General features: G+C 42.0%; 1 protein-coding gene across 5 annotated transcripts; it reads right to left on the bottom strand.

The window, feature by feature from the left end:
• Positions 1-76: 76 nt before the first annotated feature.
• tnfrsf19 (tumor necrosis factor receptor superfamily, member 19) lies at positions 77-17120 on the bottom strand. 5 transcript variants are annotated; one of them, XM_071471670.1, is made up of 10 exons: positions 16832-17120; positions 15828-15919; positions 15184-15297; positions 10113-10291; positions 9847-9932; positions 4178-4342; positions 2568-2696; positions 2337-2439; positions 1348-1601; positions 77-816 (listed from the first exon to the last, which is right to left on the bottom strand). In XM_071471670.1, exons 2-10 carry the CDS (start codon positions 15891-15893, stop codon positions 812-814), a joined length of 1101 nt encoding a protein of 366 aa, XP_071327771.1. In that variant the 5' UTR covers positions 15894-15919; positions 16832-17120; the 3' UTR covers positions 77-811. The 5 variants fall into 5 exon arrangements, with proteins under 5 accessions (XP_071327771.1, XP_071327770.1, XP_071327768.1 ...); XM_071471669.1 differs by lacking the exon at positions 16832-17120 and adding an exon at positions 16269-16347; XM_071471667.1 differs by lacking the exon at positions 16832-17120 and adding an exon at positions 16206-16230 and having other exon boundaries at positions 2568-2693.
• Positions 17121-17202: the final 82 nt, after the last annotated feature.

The raw sequence follows: 17202 nt of genomic DNA on the forward strand, positions 1-17202 counted from the left end.
AGATTAAAAAACTTCTTTTTTAATCTGTCCTACATGAGTTCAATAGAGAATTGAGATCATATAATTCCTCAGTATGTAAACTTGTTCAAGTGGTTTATTTACAAAATCAATATGTGAAAGTGACCATTCACATCCATCAACACTGTAACTGGAGGAAGAAAAGCATATTGTCAGTCATGTCTATGTTACAAAAATATTGACCTATTTACTATTTTACAGTATCTACAACATATTTTTCACTTAAACATTCCTTGTCTGAACTTGTTCCGTATTATGAAGATTGTCTTCAATGTGCAACATAACTTTTGACACTTTTCTTCACACCTCAAATTTTACAACTTTTACCTTTACACACAAAAGCTTCATAACACCAGCTGCTAGATCTGCGGTACAGTTTATGTCCTCCTACATGTGAAGATGTGAGACATTCTCAAGGCAGAGCAGAGGCTCGCTTTGATTCACTTTGCTCCGCGATAATAAGTCAATGCTCCTCGACGTTTGAACTTCATTCAATTTCACCTTCTGGGCCAGTGAGTTCACATTCTGTGTGTGTGTGTATATGTGTGTGTGTATCTCTCTCTTTGCCTTTGCCCTTGCGCTTTGCATTTCCTCAGCAGTGCTTTTGTTTGCGTCTATGTACATATTCCGTTTGGATGCTTTGACGAGGGGCTCTGAGGTCAGCGGCAGGCATTTCAAAATGCGTGTGTGTGGGCGGGTGAGAGCTGGTGGGTAATCTGAAACGGGATCTGGCCACGGCTGTTGTTGAGTCCAGGGTGGTTCAAGGGTGGAACATGAGCCAAAGAAGTCCATGTCATCCTGGAAAGAGAGCAGGAAGAGGAACACAGACACGCAGCGATTAGTAACATATCTACCCAGAGCCAGCCAGGGGCCGACTTAAAACAGGATAGTCTTGTCTACATCAAAGAACTCCTGCTATCTCTTGTCTCTTTTACCAGCTGTTCTTCATGGACACACACCAAGCAATGTCTCAATCCTTAAAAAGGACATCTGAGATTATTAATGGGTTTCCTTTGCAGGAAAATTGCACGCAGTAGGTTTGTAGGAATGAGTAAAACAGTGCATTTTGAAATCATAACACTCTGTAGTATCTAATTCATCTAAACTTATCTATGTTTTCTGCAGTGGGAGAGGGCATGTGACTTTTTCTTAACACTTTAATTAAATAATAAAGATATTGAGGATCATTTGCCATTTTTCTCTGAGGCAACTAATCTAAAATGTCAAGGGAGTGTCTGAATGCACCAGCGAAACGTTTATTAGATTTACTGATTTGCAGCCAGGGAGATGGTTTCTGGTCTTCTGCATGACAGAGCTGTGGAGACTCACCGTCCTGAGCTGATGGTTGCTGTTTGGGAAGAAGTGCATCTGTCACAGATTCACTGTAGCTCTCTCCAGTCCTCTCAGGTGAATTCTCCCTTGATCTGCACCCTTCTTCTTCCTCCCCGCAATCCTCTTCCTCTTTCACCTCCAGTGTTTCTGCAGGCTCTGAGCTCCCCATCATCCCACCATTCTCTGCGGAGACGGACTCTGGATGTCCTCTCAGGTGCACCGGGGCGCCCTCCTCATCCAGGTGTGTATTTCTGGAGCGGCAAGATATGGAAAGGTGTTGTTATTATCACCATTAATCTCTGTTCACAGCCACACCCTGTGGTGTTTCATTTATGCAAGTTATCCCTGGTTGTTCTCAGCACTTCAAAGACTGTCATTAACCAAATTAAATTATGTGTACAGCAACTTCAACAGTATCAGAAATGAGAACACTGCCCCCGAGGCAGAAGCGCAGCCATTTAGTGTTTTCCTGCTTATTGTTCCCAGGTCTGCTATAGATGTACTGAACATGAGCCGATGGGGAATGACGCTGGGTCAAGTCCTTTTCTCAGTGTATGAACACAAGTATGTACCTTACTTTACATGTTCTATTGTGTAAACAGTAAAAACACATGATATGATAAGATGAAATACTTTACGTACAGTTGAACAGCTCCACTATTGGAATCGTTACAGAGGCATGAAATTGCGTGTATGATTGTGTTTTTATAGTGTTTGTTGTAAGGTCAATGTTTAAGCAGAGCATCGCAGAGTTTCCAGTTTCCCTCGGGGCTGAAAAATTTGCACAGTCATGGTTGTCTGGCAGCGTTCAACAGTTAAGTAGTAATAATGTTGTACATGCAACACAGAGTTTCTCAGCAGCTGTTCACCCAGCTTTCTCCCTCTTATTTTGCCACCCAACAAAAGATGAAAAATATTACCACGTGAAAAAATATTTTTCATTTTGTTCCTCGTGGGCATAAATTTGCTGCAGAGTTTGTCCTTACCCGTCACTGAGGCTCGTCTGGGACTGGAAGGGACTGTTGTCCTGGCTGCGGCCCAGACTGCAGCTCTCATCACAGCACAGAGATGGGATCAGGTGGACTGGACCTGAACATCACACACGAGATTCTGACTTTACACTTTCTCAACAGCATCTGAAAGTCCTTGTTTCAATCTAAGGGGCTGTTAATGCAACATGACAGCATAAAATCCTGTTGGTCTGAATTACGACCTACCGCAGGTGTGACCGGGACCCAGGTGACACTGGCAGCAGGGTCTCTGGGGAAAGTCATGCAGCCAGCGGGGGTCCAGACAGGACAGCTCTGCCCCACTGTACGGACAGTCCTGGGACCTCAGAGAGGCTGCTGAGGAAACATGTTGGAGGAGAGTCAGCCACAGAGACATTCAGCACAGCAGAGACCTCTTAGTGGTAGCACTTTAATAATAATCATTATCCTATCATCCTTCATTAGAGCTTTCTAAATTAATGGAATTAAGAGCATTAAGACATCAAGACAAACAAACATCATTACCAAACAACAAAAAGGATAATTAACCCAACATTTGGTTTTATTAATGTTTATAGCTGAGCTTTTAAGTATTAATGAATGATTTATTCACTGTCAATAAATCCAGTAGTTATAGCTTATAAACCCTTACTAGAGGATGGTACCCTTCTACTTTTGCTACACTCCTACTAAGATTAATGACAGAAACGAGTCTGCAATTAGATTTTCCTGCAGTATAATTGCTGCTGTCAGGTTAAATCCTCAGTGCTCCAGCTGTGGTGTATATCTGACTAAACCTAGACGCTCTTGAATGAGTTGGGCAATGCCTCACAACCCTCGGGTCCATGAGGCCAATTAAAATTCCTTTGTATAATTTAAAAAACAACTGTGTTAGCATTTTGTAGCGGCTTGGGTACAGGGTGGGGTGCATGTTTGGACTGAGTGGAACTACTGACAAAATATTTAACTCACGCATTCACTTTACACACACTTTCAAAAAGAAAAAAACAACAACAACTGGTAACGCCTTGGTAACTTGTACCACACTCTTTGTTTTTCAGTGAGCTTACCAGGGAAACGTGATGTCATTCATTCTTTGCCCTGGGATGTTTCACACACTCAAACATTTTTGGCCTGAAGAATGCTGCTCATTTTACAAGTTCCCACAAATATGCAACATCAGGGTTTAATAAGGTTTAATACAGGACATGACAGATGAACTGGCACTCTGTCTGTGTGGTAGTGCAGTTAACAAAAGAACATTGAAATCACGCTCTGCTATATAATCGCTATATATATACTCAGTTCTTGCCCTTCACTCACTGCATTGAAAGTACAGTTAAAGGAATTGAAGCCTCTGCAGACGGTTTCCATACAACTGCCTGCTCTGCACATCTCAAACCACACAAGTGAATAACACAAGTGGTATAATCAAGATACCTTATCGCCACCTTATCTTCACTGTTTGGTATTTCTAATGATGTTGTGTAAGTAAGTAAGTTTTGGAACATATAACATGAGCTTTTCCTTTATTTTGGAAGTCTTGACCAGGGTACATATTGTACTGGGAATTCACTGGCACCTGGGGAGGGGTGTTCAAAGTTCAATGCTCGCTGCATAGAACCACATGCTAACCTGGCTTGTGAAAAAAGAAACTGCCTCTATAGAAAACAGTCACAGTGGGGAATGAAAATGTGAGCCCATCTTTAGGCCTCTGCACTGGTTTTGAGGCTCCTCAGCCTCAGCCTCAGCTCAAAACATTTGTCTTAATTCTGCAGAGTCTTTTTTCAGATTTAAATGTTTTGTTGCACACAGTGCTTCCAGATGTTGTGACTCACCACTGGGCTTCTTCTCCAGCAGCTGCCTCTTGCAGTAGATGACACACAGGACCAGCAGGGCCAGCAGCACGGTGGCCAGAGCGCTGCAGATGACCGCGGCCAGGGCCATGTCCCGTGGGCTGGTCACCACCGGGGGCAGCGGCACCAGGTTCACTCGCCCACTGCCTGTGGACAGACATGAATGTGACGCACAGATAAACATCAAGGTGCGAAATGTTGTCTGTTCTTTGATTGATTAACCATATAACAGTAGATATTCGCAGCTTATTGAAATGTGATGAGTGGAATCATTATTAGAATAAACTTATTTGAGGGTTTTTGACACTCAACTAATCTCTTGTGAAGGGCAGACCAGATATGATTGTATATGTGATGGAGAGGGACAGGAATGTATTTATGCTTCTGTGTGTTATTGTGTCTGTGGTTGTGAGTTGTGTGCACATGAACTGATTTCATGATTGAGCCGCTGGTACGGTTCTCATCCTGCCTGAGGGGAAACATGGTGTCACTGTTTGCCCTGTCTGCAGGACCCTTCACGCACTCTCTCCTGTAAAGACTTTTGGCCCCAAGAATGCTGCTCATTATACAAGTTCCCACAAATACAGAACATCAGGGTTTAATACAGCTTAATGCTAAATATCACAATGTAGAACAGATTAAGTGAGAGTGATCTTTGAAAATTTGGCTTCTGCTACATGTAATTAGTTTTTTCTGACTGCAGGTTGAGACTGAACCGTGGCATTAAGATAACATTTAGAAACGGAGAAATGGGTTATGAAAATCTGCAGCGGCGCATTGCTGATCCTCCACAGATGTAAATGACAGAAATCATCTACAAAGAAATAGTAGTCTGTGACTGTCCAGACAGTGTGTGTGTAACTGAGACATCAGGGAGCAGCGTTACATCAGCGAGAGAGCTGCATATCCCACATGACAACCTCAGCTCTTTGGTTTGTAGCTTTAGGAGGGAGAGAGAGAGAAACAGCAGCATGCCTGAATTCTCAAACTGAGTGATAGTTCTCTCTGAGGCCACGTACGTGTAATTGTCTCTGATCATTATCAGTAATCAAACATAATTTGCCTCAATCATCAATGTATTATAGAGACAGTGCAGGTTAATACAGAGCAAACTAAAAGTATGCTGTAATGACACTGTTAGGGTTACTGACCAGTTCATCATATGCAGGGAAAAAACTAATTGTGAGTGAATGTTTTATGATTATGGCAAATATAATGAATGACTTTTCCAGTGAGCCCTGCTGTTTGCTTTTCACTATATTAATCATGGGAACTGGTTTCAACCTTTTCACATCCAGGAGCTCTTTGTTATGCAATGTAAACATTTTTTTATCCAGCCACGATAGGGGATAAGGGTATTTTAACATTCCTTCTGAGAGGGGGGGAAAAAAAGAGGAAAAACTCAAAGCTGCTCTCCAAAACTTCGTTTGACCCAGAGGGCAGAGTAAAGGAACACTGTGGTATACGCACTGAAAAGTAAATACAGTCAATAACATGACTTATTACCTGTTATTAAAAAACTATTGCCAATCCAGTGCCAGATCTTAAAAACTGTTACAAGAGCCAACAGCAAGAGAAAACTAAAATCATTGCAGCTGCTCTAAATCATTGGCAGTTTATACAAGAGTATTTGTATTAAAAGGCTGTGTTCAATGAAGCTGACAAGTCTTTATTTGCATGTAATCCCACTGGTCACACTGAAAATCAACGCAAGTATCACCTCTCGAGTCATATATGAACACTGTGTTACGTTCAGTGCTATTCTCTTAAAAATATTAATATGCTGTTAATAAAACATTGATTTATTTATCAAAAATAGTGTGAAACCTCCACTTTTTATATTAAAGTTTGTCAAAGCAGCGATCTTCATATACTCAGACATATACACAAACTTTACTGTATTGTTAATCCACAGCAGGAACATCTGACCATCGTGTTTACATTTGGTTTTCATTGTCAGGGTCAAACTGAACTCGTCTGAGGTGAGCATCATCTGCCCGACAACACAAAGGCAGCCTGTTATCAGAGGCCCAGCAGCTGCAGCAAACACAGATAAACACTGGGCCATTGAAGAGAGCTCACCTGCTGATATTATCTTCACACAAACCAGACCCATAAACCACAGCCTTTCACAGACTCCCTGTCTGTTGACTTTATTGAACGCCACATACTCCAAATAAAAGAAGCACTTCTTTACGCCTCTGACGGATCTTTCAAAAAAAAAAAAAAAAAAAAAAAAAAAAAAAAAAAACCTTTAAAGAGGTTCTTTAGCAACACTGAGCGCCGTCTTATCCAAAGCTCTGAATAACAGAAAAGAATGTGGTCTCCTTTGGTGTATACAGCCAACAGCAGTGAAAACAGTCCCCTTTATTTCACACACAGACACTAAATTTATAAATCTATACCAAGAACCCTGGATTAATAATTTTTTTAAAGGTATGTTCAAAGGTTCTGTTTGGTTAGTGTGACAAAAAAGGAAAACTCTGCATCCGGCTAATAAGAACAACTGGCATAAGGAGATTTTCTGTGACAGGATTTCAGCAGTTAACGCTGGCGTCTCTAATGGCTGCACATTGTAATGAACTGTAACTGTGAGATATTTAAAGTCTCTGAGAAGTGAGTATGGGATAAAATAAACTTTTGACTCAGAATAAAGTTGTAGTCTTAAGTTTTAGTATGTGATGTAAAATTAGAATTAGAATATGAATTATCATATTGTTTAAAAGGGGCATAATTAACCGTGTCTCTATTTGTTTTTGCTCAATGATACTGATGTCCTGAAATATTACTAGACATCACTGGAGCGATGCTATTTCACACCATGACCCTGGTGAGTAGCTTCAAGAAGCTCTTCAGATTTGGTCAGCTCTACAGTGACATTTTAGTTTGTCTAACATTATGAGCTTCTGTGCACATTTTAAAATTAAATTAAGTGAATACATAAACACGGGAATTAACTGTTGCCCACTTTGCTCTGCTTTCAAATATATGGAAATGCAACAGTGTTTGGTTTGATGCCATTTCAGACAGAATATGAAATGTAAGAGTTTTAGTTCAGGGGGGATGTGCTTCTTATCATCTGTTATTCCCTTAAATCTTTCATCATGAGCTCAGTTTCTTCTATTATTTTGAGAGCGTTCACATGGAAGTCTGATCTAGAATTGCTTCTCTAGATGCAAATATATTCTATGCATAACCATCTTCAGGAGCTCTTTTTGAACTTTTATTGTAGTTCAGGTGCAGTTGAAGCAGGTACAACTGACTTATCAAATCACCATTTGGTATAATTTTAAAATAAAATTGGATGTGTCTCCAAAAGCGAAACCCCCAAGGTGTTGGGATTGTAGTAAAACTGTTTACGATTATCACTTGTAATGTGGCAACACCAAATATCATAACTTGACTGAGACAACAGCGAGGATAAACCATCATCATTTCAGCTGTTGGCCTTTAAGTGACTCTGGTCAACGTGCTTTTGAATATTTAAAGGGTCTGGTTTGAACTGCTGGCAGGCAATAGTAGTTAGGAGTGTTTCCTGTTCCTTGCCAGCCTGGTGTGTTTTGTGCGTTTGTGGTGAGAGCTGATTGCATACAGCTTTGAAGTCCGTGAGCGTGCCGCAGGAGCCAATACGTTACAAGATGGAGCAGTGAGGTTATCAGGAGGGACAGAGGTTTGTTGGATCACGTTTCCTTTGGCTAGACTTCATCAGGAGCTCTGTTGTAGCTAAAAACCTTACAGTAGCATGTATAACTTCTTTGCTGGAATAGCTTGCCTAAAATATCAAAGATAACTGACGTCTTACAGCTGCATTTCAAAGATGCACCACTGTGTCTGTTTACACTAAACTAACTTCTGTGTAACTCTGGTTGGAAATGGTAATAATGGCAACAAAGGGGTAAGCTACAAAGAGCAGGTGATATTCTTTCTACTTGAATGAGTGCAACTATGCATGTGTGTGTGTGTGTGTGTGTGTGTGTGTGTGTGTGTGTGTGTGTGTGTGTGTGTGTGTGTGTGTGTTATCATGGCCTCGTCAGCTCTCTGAGATCTACCATGACAGTGAAAAACTCCTGCAGATGAAACACATTAAAGAGGCTAAAGGAATCCATAAAACACAATCTCGTTTTTACTCCACTCCAAAAAGCCACTGGGGGAAAGGGAGGAGAAGGGAGGAGGGGTGGTTTAAGATTTACAGTCCACCCCTGACGGTGTCTGCCCCCCCTGCACAGCTGCACCGTTGCCCCGGGCCAGTGTGGCCTATTAGAATGATCTGCCCTTTAAGTTTTCACCACCCGCCTCAAGATAACACTGGAGGGAGGGAGCAAGACTTTGAAACATTTGGAAATGCTCCACGGAGAGTCCCAGTAGGAGCTAACTACCAGCTATGTTCTCAGACACAATGGCCATTTTGTTTCACTGGCCTCCTCCTGTATCAAAACGGGAAGCTGCACAGATGGAAAAATGAGCAGAGGGAGGCCAATTGTCCCAAGGCTGGTGTTCATTACAAAAACAGTAATGCCGCCCGCAACAATATACATATGAAAAGAAATCTAGACTGAGAAAGACAATACATTTAAACAAACAAACAGTAGATGGTTTGTTGAGATCATGATTCTTAACATTTAGGTCTTGAAAACAAGGAGCAAACACTTTTTTTTTTTTTTAGTTGTCCGATAGCCCAGAGCTGTCTCCATTTATTTAACACAGGGGTGCTAACCCTGGCTGGGTCTGCTCTGATGCTCATGCTGCCAAAAGCCTCCTCAGAAACAGCTGCAGCCTCCTCTGCCATCAGGAAGTCACACTCAATTACCAAAGGTATAAGTTCAGTCGCCTGTTGGTTTCATATGGAAACCTGAAATCATAAGGTTCTACTTAACTACTTGTAATGGCCGGAAGAAAGACGTTAATTGGATGTGTAGCCTACTGGAATGTGAGCCCTGCTTTGTGAACGTACTGTAACACACCTCATGCCTTTTTTTGTTTTTGTTTTTTAGCATAATGGACCAGTGCAAATGGTAATAAATTACGCTGCTTGAACTGATGTGTTTACTCTGGTGCTGAATCACAAACTTGTAGAACAGTGCAGCAGTTTATGACATGCTATTGAGATACGTTTTGGCTGGAAATATCAATGGAGGTTTTGTCCAAGGAAGTTTGCTCTTTTAATCCAAACTGAGTGCTGAAAATGAGTGACATGCTCTGAGCTAATATAATCCAGTGTTGGCAAATCCACTATTATGTTAGTGGTATCCCTTTCAGCTTTCCAACTGCACAGCTTAGAAATCCAAGTGTTTATTTGCACATATAGCATAGCTGCTTGACTCAGTGAGACTTAGTGAATGAACTATAGCTTGCTCTACCCGTTAAAGGCTGTGGTTCTGGTTACTCCAAGGACCTTGTGCTGGCATGTTTTGTGTGTACAGGCTTTGCTGTGGCACTGCTGCTTGAGTTTTGGTTCTAGTAGCATTTTGGCCAGGAGTTCAATAGTGTGGTGATGTTTGCTTTTAGACAACGGTATCCCTGTTGTTTCATCTTAAAACATCACCTACTGTGGGCTGAGATGAATAGCCTATATTCAGGAGAACATTTATCAAAATGTGCCAGTGATGTCTGGCCAACTTTTAGAAGAGGTAAAAGAAAGGAAAGGTGCTTACAGTGAGGTTCATAAGGAGGCGGAGGGTCCCCACAGGGTATGCACTCCATGTCTTGGAAACCACTTAATTTAGTTTTCCTGTAGTATCTGTTGAGGACACAAAATTACATGTTTTAACCTTCAAAGCTGTCATGAGCAGCAAACGCGCACAAACTCCGATAATGGTTTGTTGTAACATGTTTCTCTTCTTCGTCAGACTATTCTTGTAGACTAAATCATTTTCATAAATAACACAAGTGTCTGGTAGATTTGTGTCTCTCTTCTCACCCTGGCAGACAGTCCCCACACACGGCGTTGCTGGTGGTGGAGCAGTTGCCCTTCTGGAAGCGGTTGATGAGTCCACAGTCCAAGCAGGGCTTGCACTTCTGCAGGCTCCGGTCCTCTTTGAAGCGACTGCTCCGGCAGGGCACGCACCGGGCATCCTCTCCATAACCAAAGCCACATTCCTGAGGGGATTAACGGGAGAAATACACCGGGTAAGAGGTGGGGTCGGTGGTTTGGGGTGATGTGCAGCTGGTGAAAAGAGGGCTTGAATGTGGACTACCGGGGGTCTGGAATTAAAGAATGATATTGGCTCACAGGATCAGAGCAGAACAATGGCCTGCCGCTTTTGAGAGTCCATTTTACACTGGCAATAATCTCCCTGACTCTCTCTGTATGAATGAGCAGCCTTCCGCTGCAAGACCCAGAAAGGCCAGGCATTTGAATAATAAAGGCCCTGGAGGACACCCACTGTTGTATTATTGCAAGTTTATTGCTGTGTTTTTGTGTGACTCCCTCTCCAAGCAGACTCAGTGAGCGTCCCGTTGATTGAGAGGCCAGCAAGCAAAGGAAACGCTTTAGGAAGGGGCAAGGATTATGGAGAGGTATATGGAGAAAATAAGATGAATACTCTTTTGTGTTCAACAATTGAACACTTTAAAAGCACAGCTTCAGACGATGTGTGAGTGATCTAATTCTGAACCACCTTTTGAGAAATTGCTCACCTGAACCAAGCAAAATTTAAATTCTGACAGATATTTTTAAGAAGAACCTAAAATTTAAGACCCATTCATTGTTTTTCACAACTAAGACTAAAGGCAGGAGATGAAGTGTGTATCTCGTTTGGTTGTATGAGTTAGATTAACTCTTTTACAGATTTAACATTGTTTTTCTTCATCTTACAGTCTTAAGTCTGGCAAAGTTTAGAAGCAAAATTTACATTTTTGGTGACAGGAACCTAATCTCAACACTGAATTAAACACAAACCATTTAATTTTGTTAATTTCACTTATTACTGAAGCTGCTTATCTCCATCTGCCAATGTTAGTCTTGTTATGTCTCTTTTCGGAGACGATCTTTGTCATTGTCACCTCCTCTAAAATGATATTTGAAGGCTGGTGACCTCAATGACAAACTGACATTTACATGACAGCTGATACGACTGTACACCACACTGAGTGAAAAGTCATCATACATGACATCATACATTGATCATTCATTATCAGCTCCACAGCAGCTGCCCTCCTGTTGTCCAGTGTTGCCATTCTGCTATCCAAAGCCAGGAGGATAGAAGGGGCAGGGGTGGAGTTGCTCATATATCATTAAAGTGAAGGTCAGCTTCAAACAGGGCTTCTCTCTTCTCTTCTCTCTTCGCCCGTGTCCCATTTCACTGCCTGGGCATGCAGTCCTGCTGGAATGTGGGCACAAGAGTTTGATATGGGGGTTGGGTTTGAGGAAGCAGGCTGGCTGGCAAGGAATTAAAAGGGAGGTTAGAGGCAAAGATGTGATCGTGTGATGGCACCGCGTAGTCGGGCAAGAAGATGAGGAATTCAGTCCTTCCAGCCAAACACATGTGAGCCTGACACTGAACCCTCCGGCCAGGACAGGCCTGAGGTGGGCCATCTAGGGCTGGACTTTTGCAGCTATGAAGTCTCCATATAAGGCCTTGCTCTTCAGCGGGGCGGGGTGAACAGTGGAGGTGGTGGGGGGCAGAGAAACAGAGAGAGAGAGAGCGAGGGGTTGGGGGGTGATGAGTGATAAAAGAGGGGAAAGTCAGAATAAAGAAGACTTGGTGCTCACAGTTGCAAGCCATAATCATGCCTTTCTCAAGAAAAAGAAGCTAAGACTGAAGCAGGGGAGGCAGATAAACTGCCACAGCAATGAACCCTGAAACTGGACTGGTCCTTGAAAAAGAATACCAGGCCCAGCCACCAAAAGGTACCTCACATTGATTCTGTGACCCACTTCCACATGAAGGAAGAGGCCCAGGGATGATTCATCCCCACTAAGCCTGGGACTGGCACAGGCTCTGTCCATGGGGCACCACATGGCAGGATGGGGGCTGATGCCACGTACACATGAGCAGATCAGAGCGCTGAAACAAAAGGAAAATGGAGCCAACTTCTGCCCCTCTGATCCAGCACATCCAGAACATCAAGGAGTGATCTCTTTCTTCTTTTATCTCTGCTAACAAAGCTCCACAGAGCAGACACCCTGCACTGACTCACACTCGTTTAGCAGCTAAAAGAAAGACTATACTCTGTGGTAATCTGTGATGTTGAAGTTATTATTCTATGAAAAGGTGAGTACACAATGTGTTAGCCCTTTCCAACAATAAATTACCATAAAAAAACCAACCAGTAACAACAAAAGAATATATATTCAACTGTTAAACCCCCCTGAAAAGACCATATTTTCAGGGTGTGTACATGCTACAACAATGGCACAAAATACCACAAAACACACACAAAAACAAACAAAGGCAAGTTAATTCTCCATTACACATCTGCTGGCAGCTGAGAGGCAACATCTTTGTGTTTCTCTTCAGGTATAATTTATGATCTTTTGTCTCAACTACTCAAATGCTTAAACACCCCCTTTCTCTATCCTATCTCCTGATCTAGTTTGGGTGAGATTGCCAAGCATAACAGCCGTGTGGAGCGAAGAGAGGGGGCGAGCTGGCTGGGACCTGAAGCATGTTCAGACGCAAAGATATTTCTGAGATTAGGAGGGAATCACAAGGGGGGCAGCCAGTCATCTGATCTGGTAATTAAACAATGCAGAAAACAGTGCAAGTTAGCATTGTGTGTGTGGGACAGAACACACTCTGACTCCCTTTGTTTCCCTCACTCTATTACACTTTTTGAAACTTTTGTTTCTGTCTGGTGTCTTTAGCTGATGTCTGACCACTGTCATTTTAAACCTTCTGCTGCTAATGCACTGTTGTAACTGTGTCTCTCTCTTTAGCCAGTACCATCCAGAAGCCCTTTGTCCTAGGAGTGTGGCTGAAGGATATGTTACACTCTTGCTACATACTACAAGATGTTGACACATCAAAGTTGTGTTCCTGCCTTTTTGGCCACTGGCAGTTTTCCAGCATGCACTGGAGAGCGATTCCCCCCTTCTTCTCCACATTAGAGGCTAAGCAACTTACAATGAATGAAACCTAGAAAGAAATATGTTTGAGATGAAAAGAATAACTAGTTTTAATGGACGTTCCCTCTGTGTGGGTGGTTCTTTTAGCTACAGTTAGTGTGGAGGGGCTAATTGATGTTTGTCAGCCCGCCTCAGAGCAGCTTCCAGAGGCAAACTGGGCCACATTCCTCTGGGATCTCTATGGCAGCTGCACAGAAGGACTCCAAAAGTCTGCTTCCCTCCCAACACTCAGTCGTGCCTTTCAGAATATGGACAGACTGTCTTGGTTACTCAGAGCTCAGATCAGATGTTGTTTCTCTGGGAAACTTTCTCTGAGTGCAGGCATAGGTCTCCAGTGTGAGCCGGCGTCCCGCTACCTTCAGAGAAAGAATGAGGCAGCCAATTATTAACCAGGACCCCAGGGTGGCTAGCAGCATTCATGCCTGTTGAGCTGGCAGAGGAACATGAGGACTACTGAAGCGTACTACCAACCACAGAGTGCATGTCTGTGTGCACTGAGATTAAAGGCAACTGGGCTTAAATGCATGTGTGCAACAGATGTCAAGGGTGACACAGAGTTTTCTCATCAGCACTCAAAGATGTAGTGGAGTGTAAACCCTCCTAAAGTCAATTTACCAGCGGTTTTATGTGCTGAACATTGTTTAAGGTTAACATTACTTTTTCTGACATAAAGGTACATCTCACAGTATAACAAAATGAACTGAAGCTAAGTTATTAGGGCAAAAAAATCTGCATCCTATCTTCTATCCTTAGGCCCAATCTTTATCTTTGATCTTATAATAGAATATAACAGGTATACTCTCATATTTTAGTTTTATGAGGTACACCTAACTAGTGTAGTCTCAGCCCTGCAGTAAATCCAACATTCATGAAGGTTATAAGGTTTAGTTTTTATGGTTGTTTGGGAATGTGTTACATTATACTAAGAGGTGTTTCTAATATTTAGTCAACCATTGTTGATTCAAATAATGGATTGTTCTAATGTTTGTTAAGCAAGCAAAGAAAATAAATCTCTGGCTGGACTAACCTTTTTAAAATATTAAAACAAGGAAATCTGCACTCAGACTGAGTAGAATGGTCTCAGTGTTTTACTTAATTACAGTCTGCAAATCTGCATATGGCAGAAAATGACTAGTTGAACTGTTTTTTTTTCAGTTTATCAACAGTTACTGTTAAACCAAAAAAAGTAAGAGTTTCTTAATGTAGATGTCTGCCACAAAACCACAGGTGATTATAGTTTAATTACCTTTACATCACTGCCTACACTTGCAAAAGTATAGCTGCTGCCATGGAGGAAAGCCTTTGCTTTCCAACCTTAACTGACAACTATAGAGGCCTGTTTGTACAAAGCACACAAAAAACCTGTGGCTAAGGTGATGGAAAAAACTGTATTCCCAGCCGAGAGAGCAGCAAGCATAGGCATGGCTAGTTTCAAACAGTGAAGACAATAAGTTGGACAGGGTGCAACAGAGAAAAACAATGGAAGCCATTCAGCTGCAGAAGGTCAAAAGCATGGGTGTGACTGATTAAAGAAGGGTCGGTGTTCTACAAAAGCTAATAACGGCTTGGCTGTTCTCTACATGAAAGAGAGGAAGTGATAAATAATGTTGGGTCCCTGGATAAGATACACTTTTCTAAACAGTGATGTCCATTCTTGTCCTTTTTTTCACCGCAGGAATAATCCATCCATCTTTTTTTCAGCTTAGGGAAGTTGATTCAACTGACCCGTTATAGATCCCTTGTGTTACTACACATTCCTTTTCCTAAATAAAAGGGTGACAATACTTTTTCCTTTTAGTGGCTCTGTGGAAAATGCTCCTGAGTGAACACAGCACCTTTGACAAATCTGCTTAAAACAAAGGTTGAAGTTCATACAGGTGAGGTGATAAACAGAGTAAGTCCAAAACAATTTTGTTCCAACCTTTGAAAGCTCCTGTCCTGCATCACACTGCTTGCAGGGTTTACAGTTCCCAAATCTGTCCTTGTACTCCTGTTCTCTGCATTCTCTGGTCTCCTCCTCGGCCCTCACTGGAATCTGAGAGGGACAGTCATTTGGTGAAAGTTAGAGATTCCTCCATTTCATCGCCGCTTATATCCATAACAGATAAAACAGACTAAATCCAGGTCTACGCATCATACAGTTATCTCTCCTATAATAGTTTGAGGGATCAACCCCCACAGCATAAACAGGCATGCAGTGCAGTTCAAGTGCATGTGTGCAATTTGTGCAAAAACTAAACACTTTGTTGTCACACTCCACTTTACACCTTAATACTTACAGTACAAATACAATAGGTACGTTAATATTGTGACCACACAATTGCAAATGGTTAAATTTTTGATGAGAATAGAACAGAGAAGCTCAATTAAAAAAAATCTTCATACAGAATCCATTTGCATACTTTTTTTTGAAGATTTCCATCACATCTCAACCTAACAAATGGGGTTTTCTCAGTGGTCTGAATCTGGAGAAACTCCACTCTGTTAAGGTTAACAAAAGCATGCAAAATAATAAAAAACAATAACCACTTATGTTCAAAATGCATCAAATAATAAAACACTTACCAGAGTTGAATATATGACATGCACAGTTATTAAAAGTGAGAAGGTGTGTTGAAGCACCCAGACCATTTTGATGAGCAACTTGCTGCTTGCAGCTAAAAAAAAAAAAGGACACAACAATAAAAGACTGAGCTTAAGTATAATATTACATAGTTTCTTCTCTATAATATGCACTTAATCATTTATTTAGAAGAAAAACACATTTGGTTGGATCAAATTTCCTGATGTGACAATACATTTTTTCATTATGATTATTAACACCAATGTAGGCAAAGGTTTGTTTAACCTTGGAAATATGCATAAAATGTTGTACAAGACACTCCGAATATTTCAATCAAAGATATAAAAAACATGGATTCTGTGTTTGAATATTTCACTGACTGTAAAACATCCTACGAGCTAATGAGGAATCAACAAGCATATAAAAATATGATACTGTCATACAGGGTGGAATATGGCTATCTTCCCAGTCTGAGACTATAGTGGTGTTTTCTGGATTTAAACACATTTAAAAACACCCTTTTCTATAATGGAGCAGGTGAGGGCTGTGAAGCACTGATTAAACAATCACCACACACTGGTCCCAACTTGATTAAAGTCCCATCAGCAGCTGCAGCACAACAGCCCCCAGCCCGAAGCCCACAGTGTCCACAGCTTTACATGAGGAAAACTTCTAAATCCTCATTCAAATGACTAAATAATCCATAATATTGTCCCCATGTAGCCAACATCCCAAACTAAAAGTCACTAAATAATCCATACAGTACGTGTAAAGCGACTGCCAGAACCTGAAGCCACTAACTCGGCTGTAAAGCGACAGTGTCGCCTGTTTATTTTATGGTGTAGCTATAATAACAGTGTATAATGCTTCAGATATTCCTGTAGGGACTACAGGTTGGTTCTGTATCTATATTCCTGTTCCCACAGAACCAGGAGCTCGCTGCGTATCGCCTGTCGTTAAGTGCATAAAGTGTGAATGCTCAAAACTCATGAAAAACTCCTCTTACCTGCTAAAAAAAAGAGCCTTGGTTCTTAAGAGTCGAAAGCAGACCGGCGAGAGGTGTGGTGGTGTGTTTCCCGCACCGGTCTGCTCACCATGTCAGCGCTGCTGCCCCAGCCCAGTGCAACACAACACAGAGCCGCCGCCGCCGCCGCCCGGAGACAAGCCCAGCGCCGAGATCAAAGGCGGGGAGAGAGAGAGGGGGGGGGGGCGGTGTGTGGAGCTGAAGCGCATGTATCTGATCTGTGATCAGCCTGCCTACATCACACACACACACACACACACACAGCGCGCACTGAGCTCAGTCCATTGATGTGTTCACAGTGTGACCGATAACAGCGTTTCCAGTCGGCTGCTTTATTATGAGAGTCGATGTGG

Source organism: Trachinotus anak, unplaced genomic scaffold (assembly GCF_046630095.1).
Source record: "Trachinotus anak isolate AG129_WGS33_773 ecotype Australia unplaced genomic scaffold, CSIRO_AGI_Tana_v1 ptg000034l, whole genome shotgun sequence".
In the NCBI taxonomy this organism is placed as follows: domain Eukaryota; kingdom Metazoa; phylum Chordata; class Actinopteri; order Carangiformes; family Carangidae; genus Trachinotus; species Trachinotus anak.

What these genes read in the sequence shown, in the direction of transcription:
- tnfrsf19 (XM_071471669.1), bottom strand. Translation starts at nt 16,332, where the DNA reads ATGTGTTTAAATCCAGAAAACACCACTATAGTCTCAGACTGGGAAGAT. An exon ending in CAGGACAGGAGCTTTCAAAG is followed by an intron (nt 10,292 to 15,183) that starts GTTGGAACAAAA and finishes TAATCCCCTCAG; the next exon opens with GAATGTGGCTTTGGTTATGG. An exon ending in GCCTCCTTATGAACCTCACT is followed by an intron (nt 4,343 to 9,846) that starts GTAAGCACCTTT and finishes GTCTGTCCACAG; the next exon opens with GCAGTGGGCGAGTGAACCTG.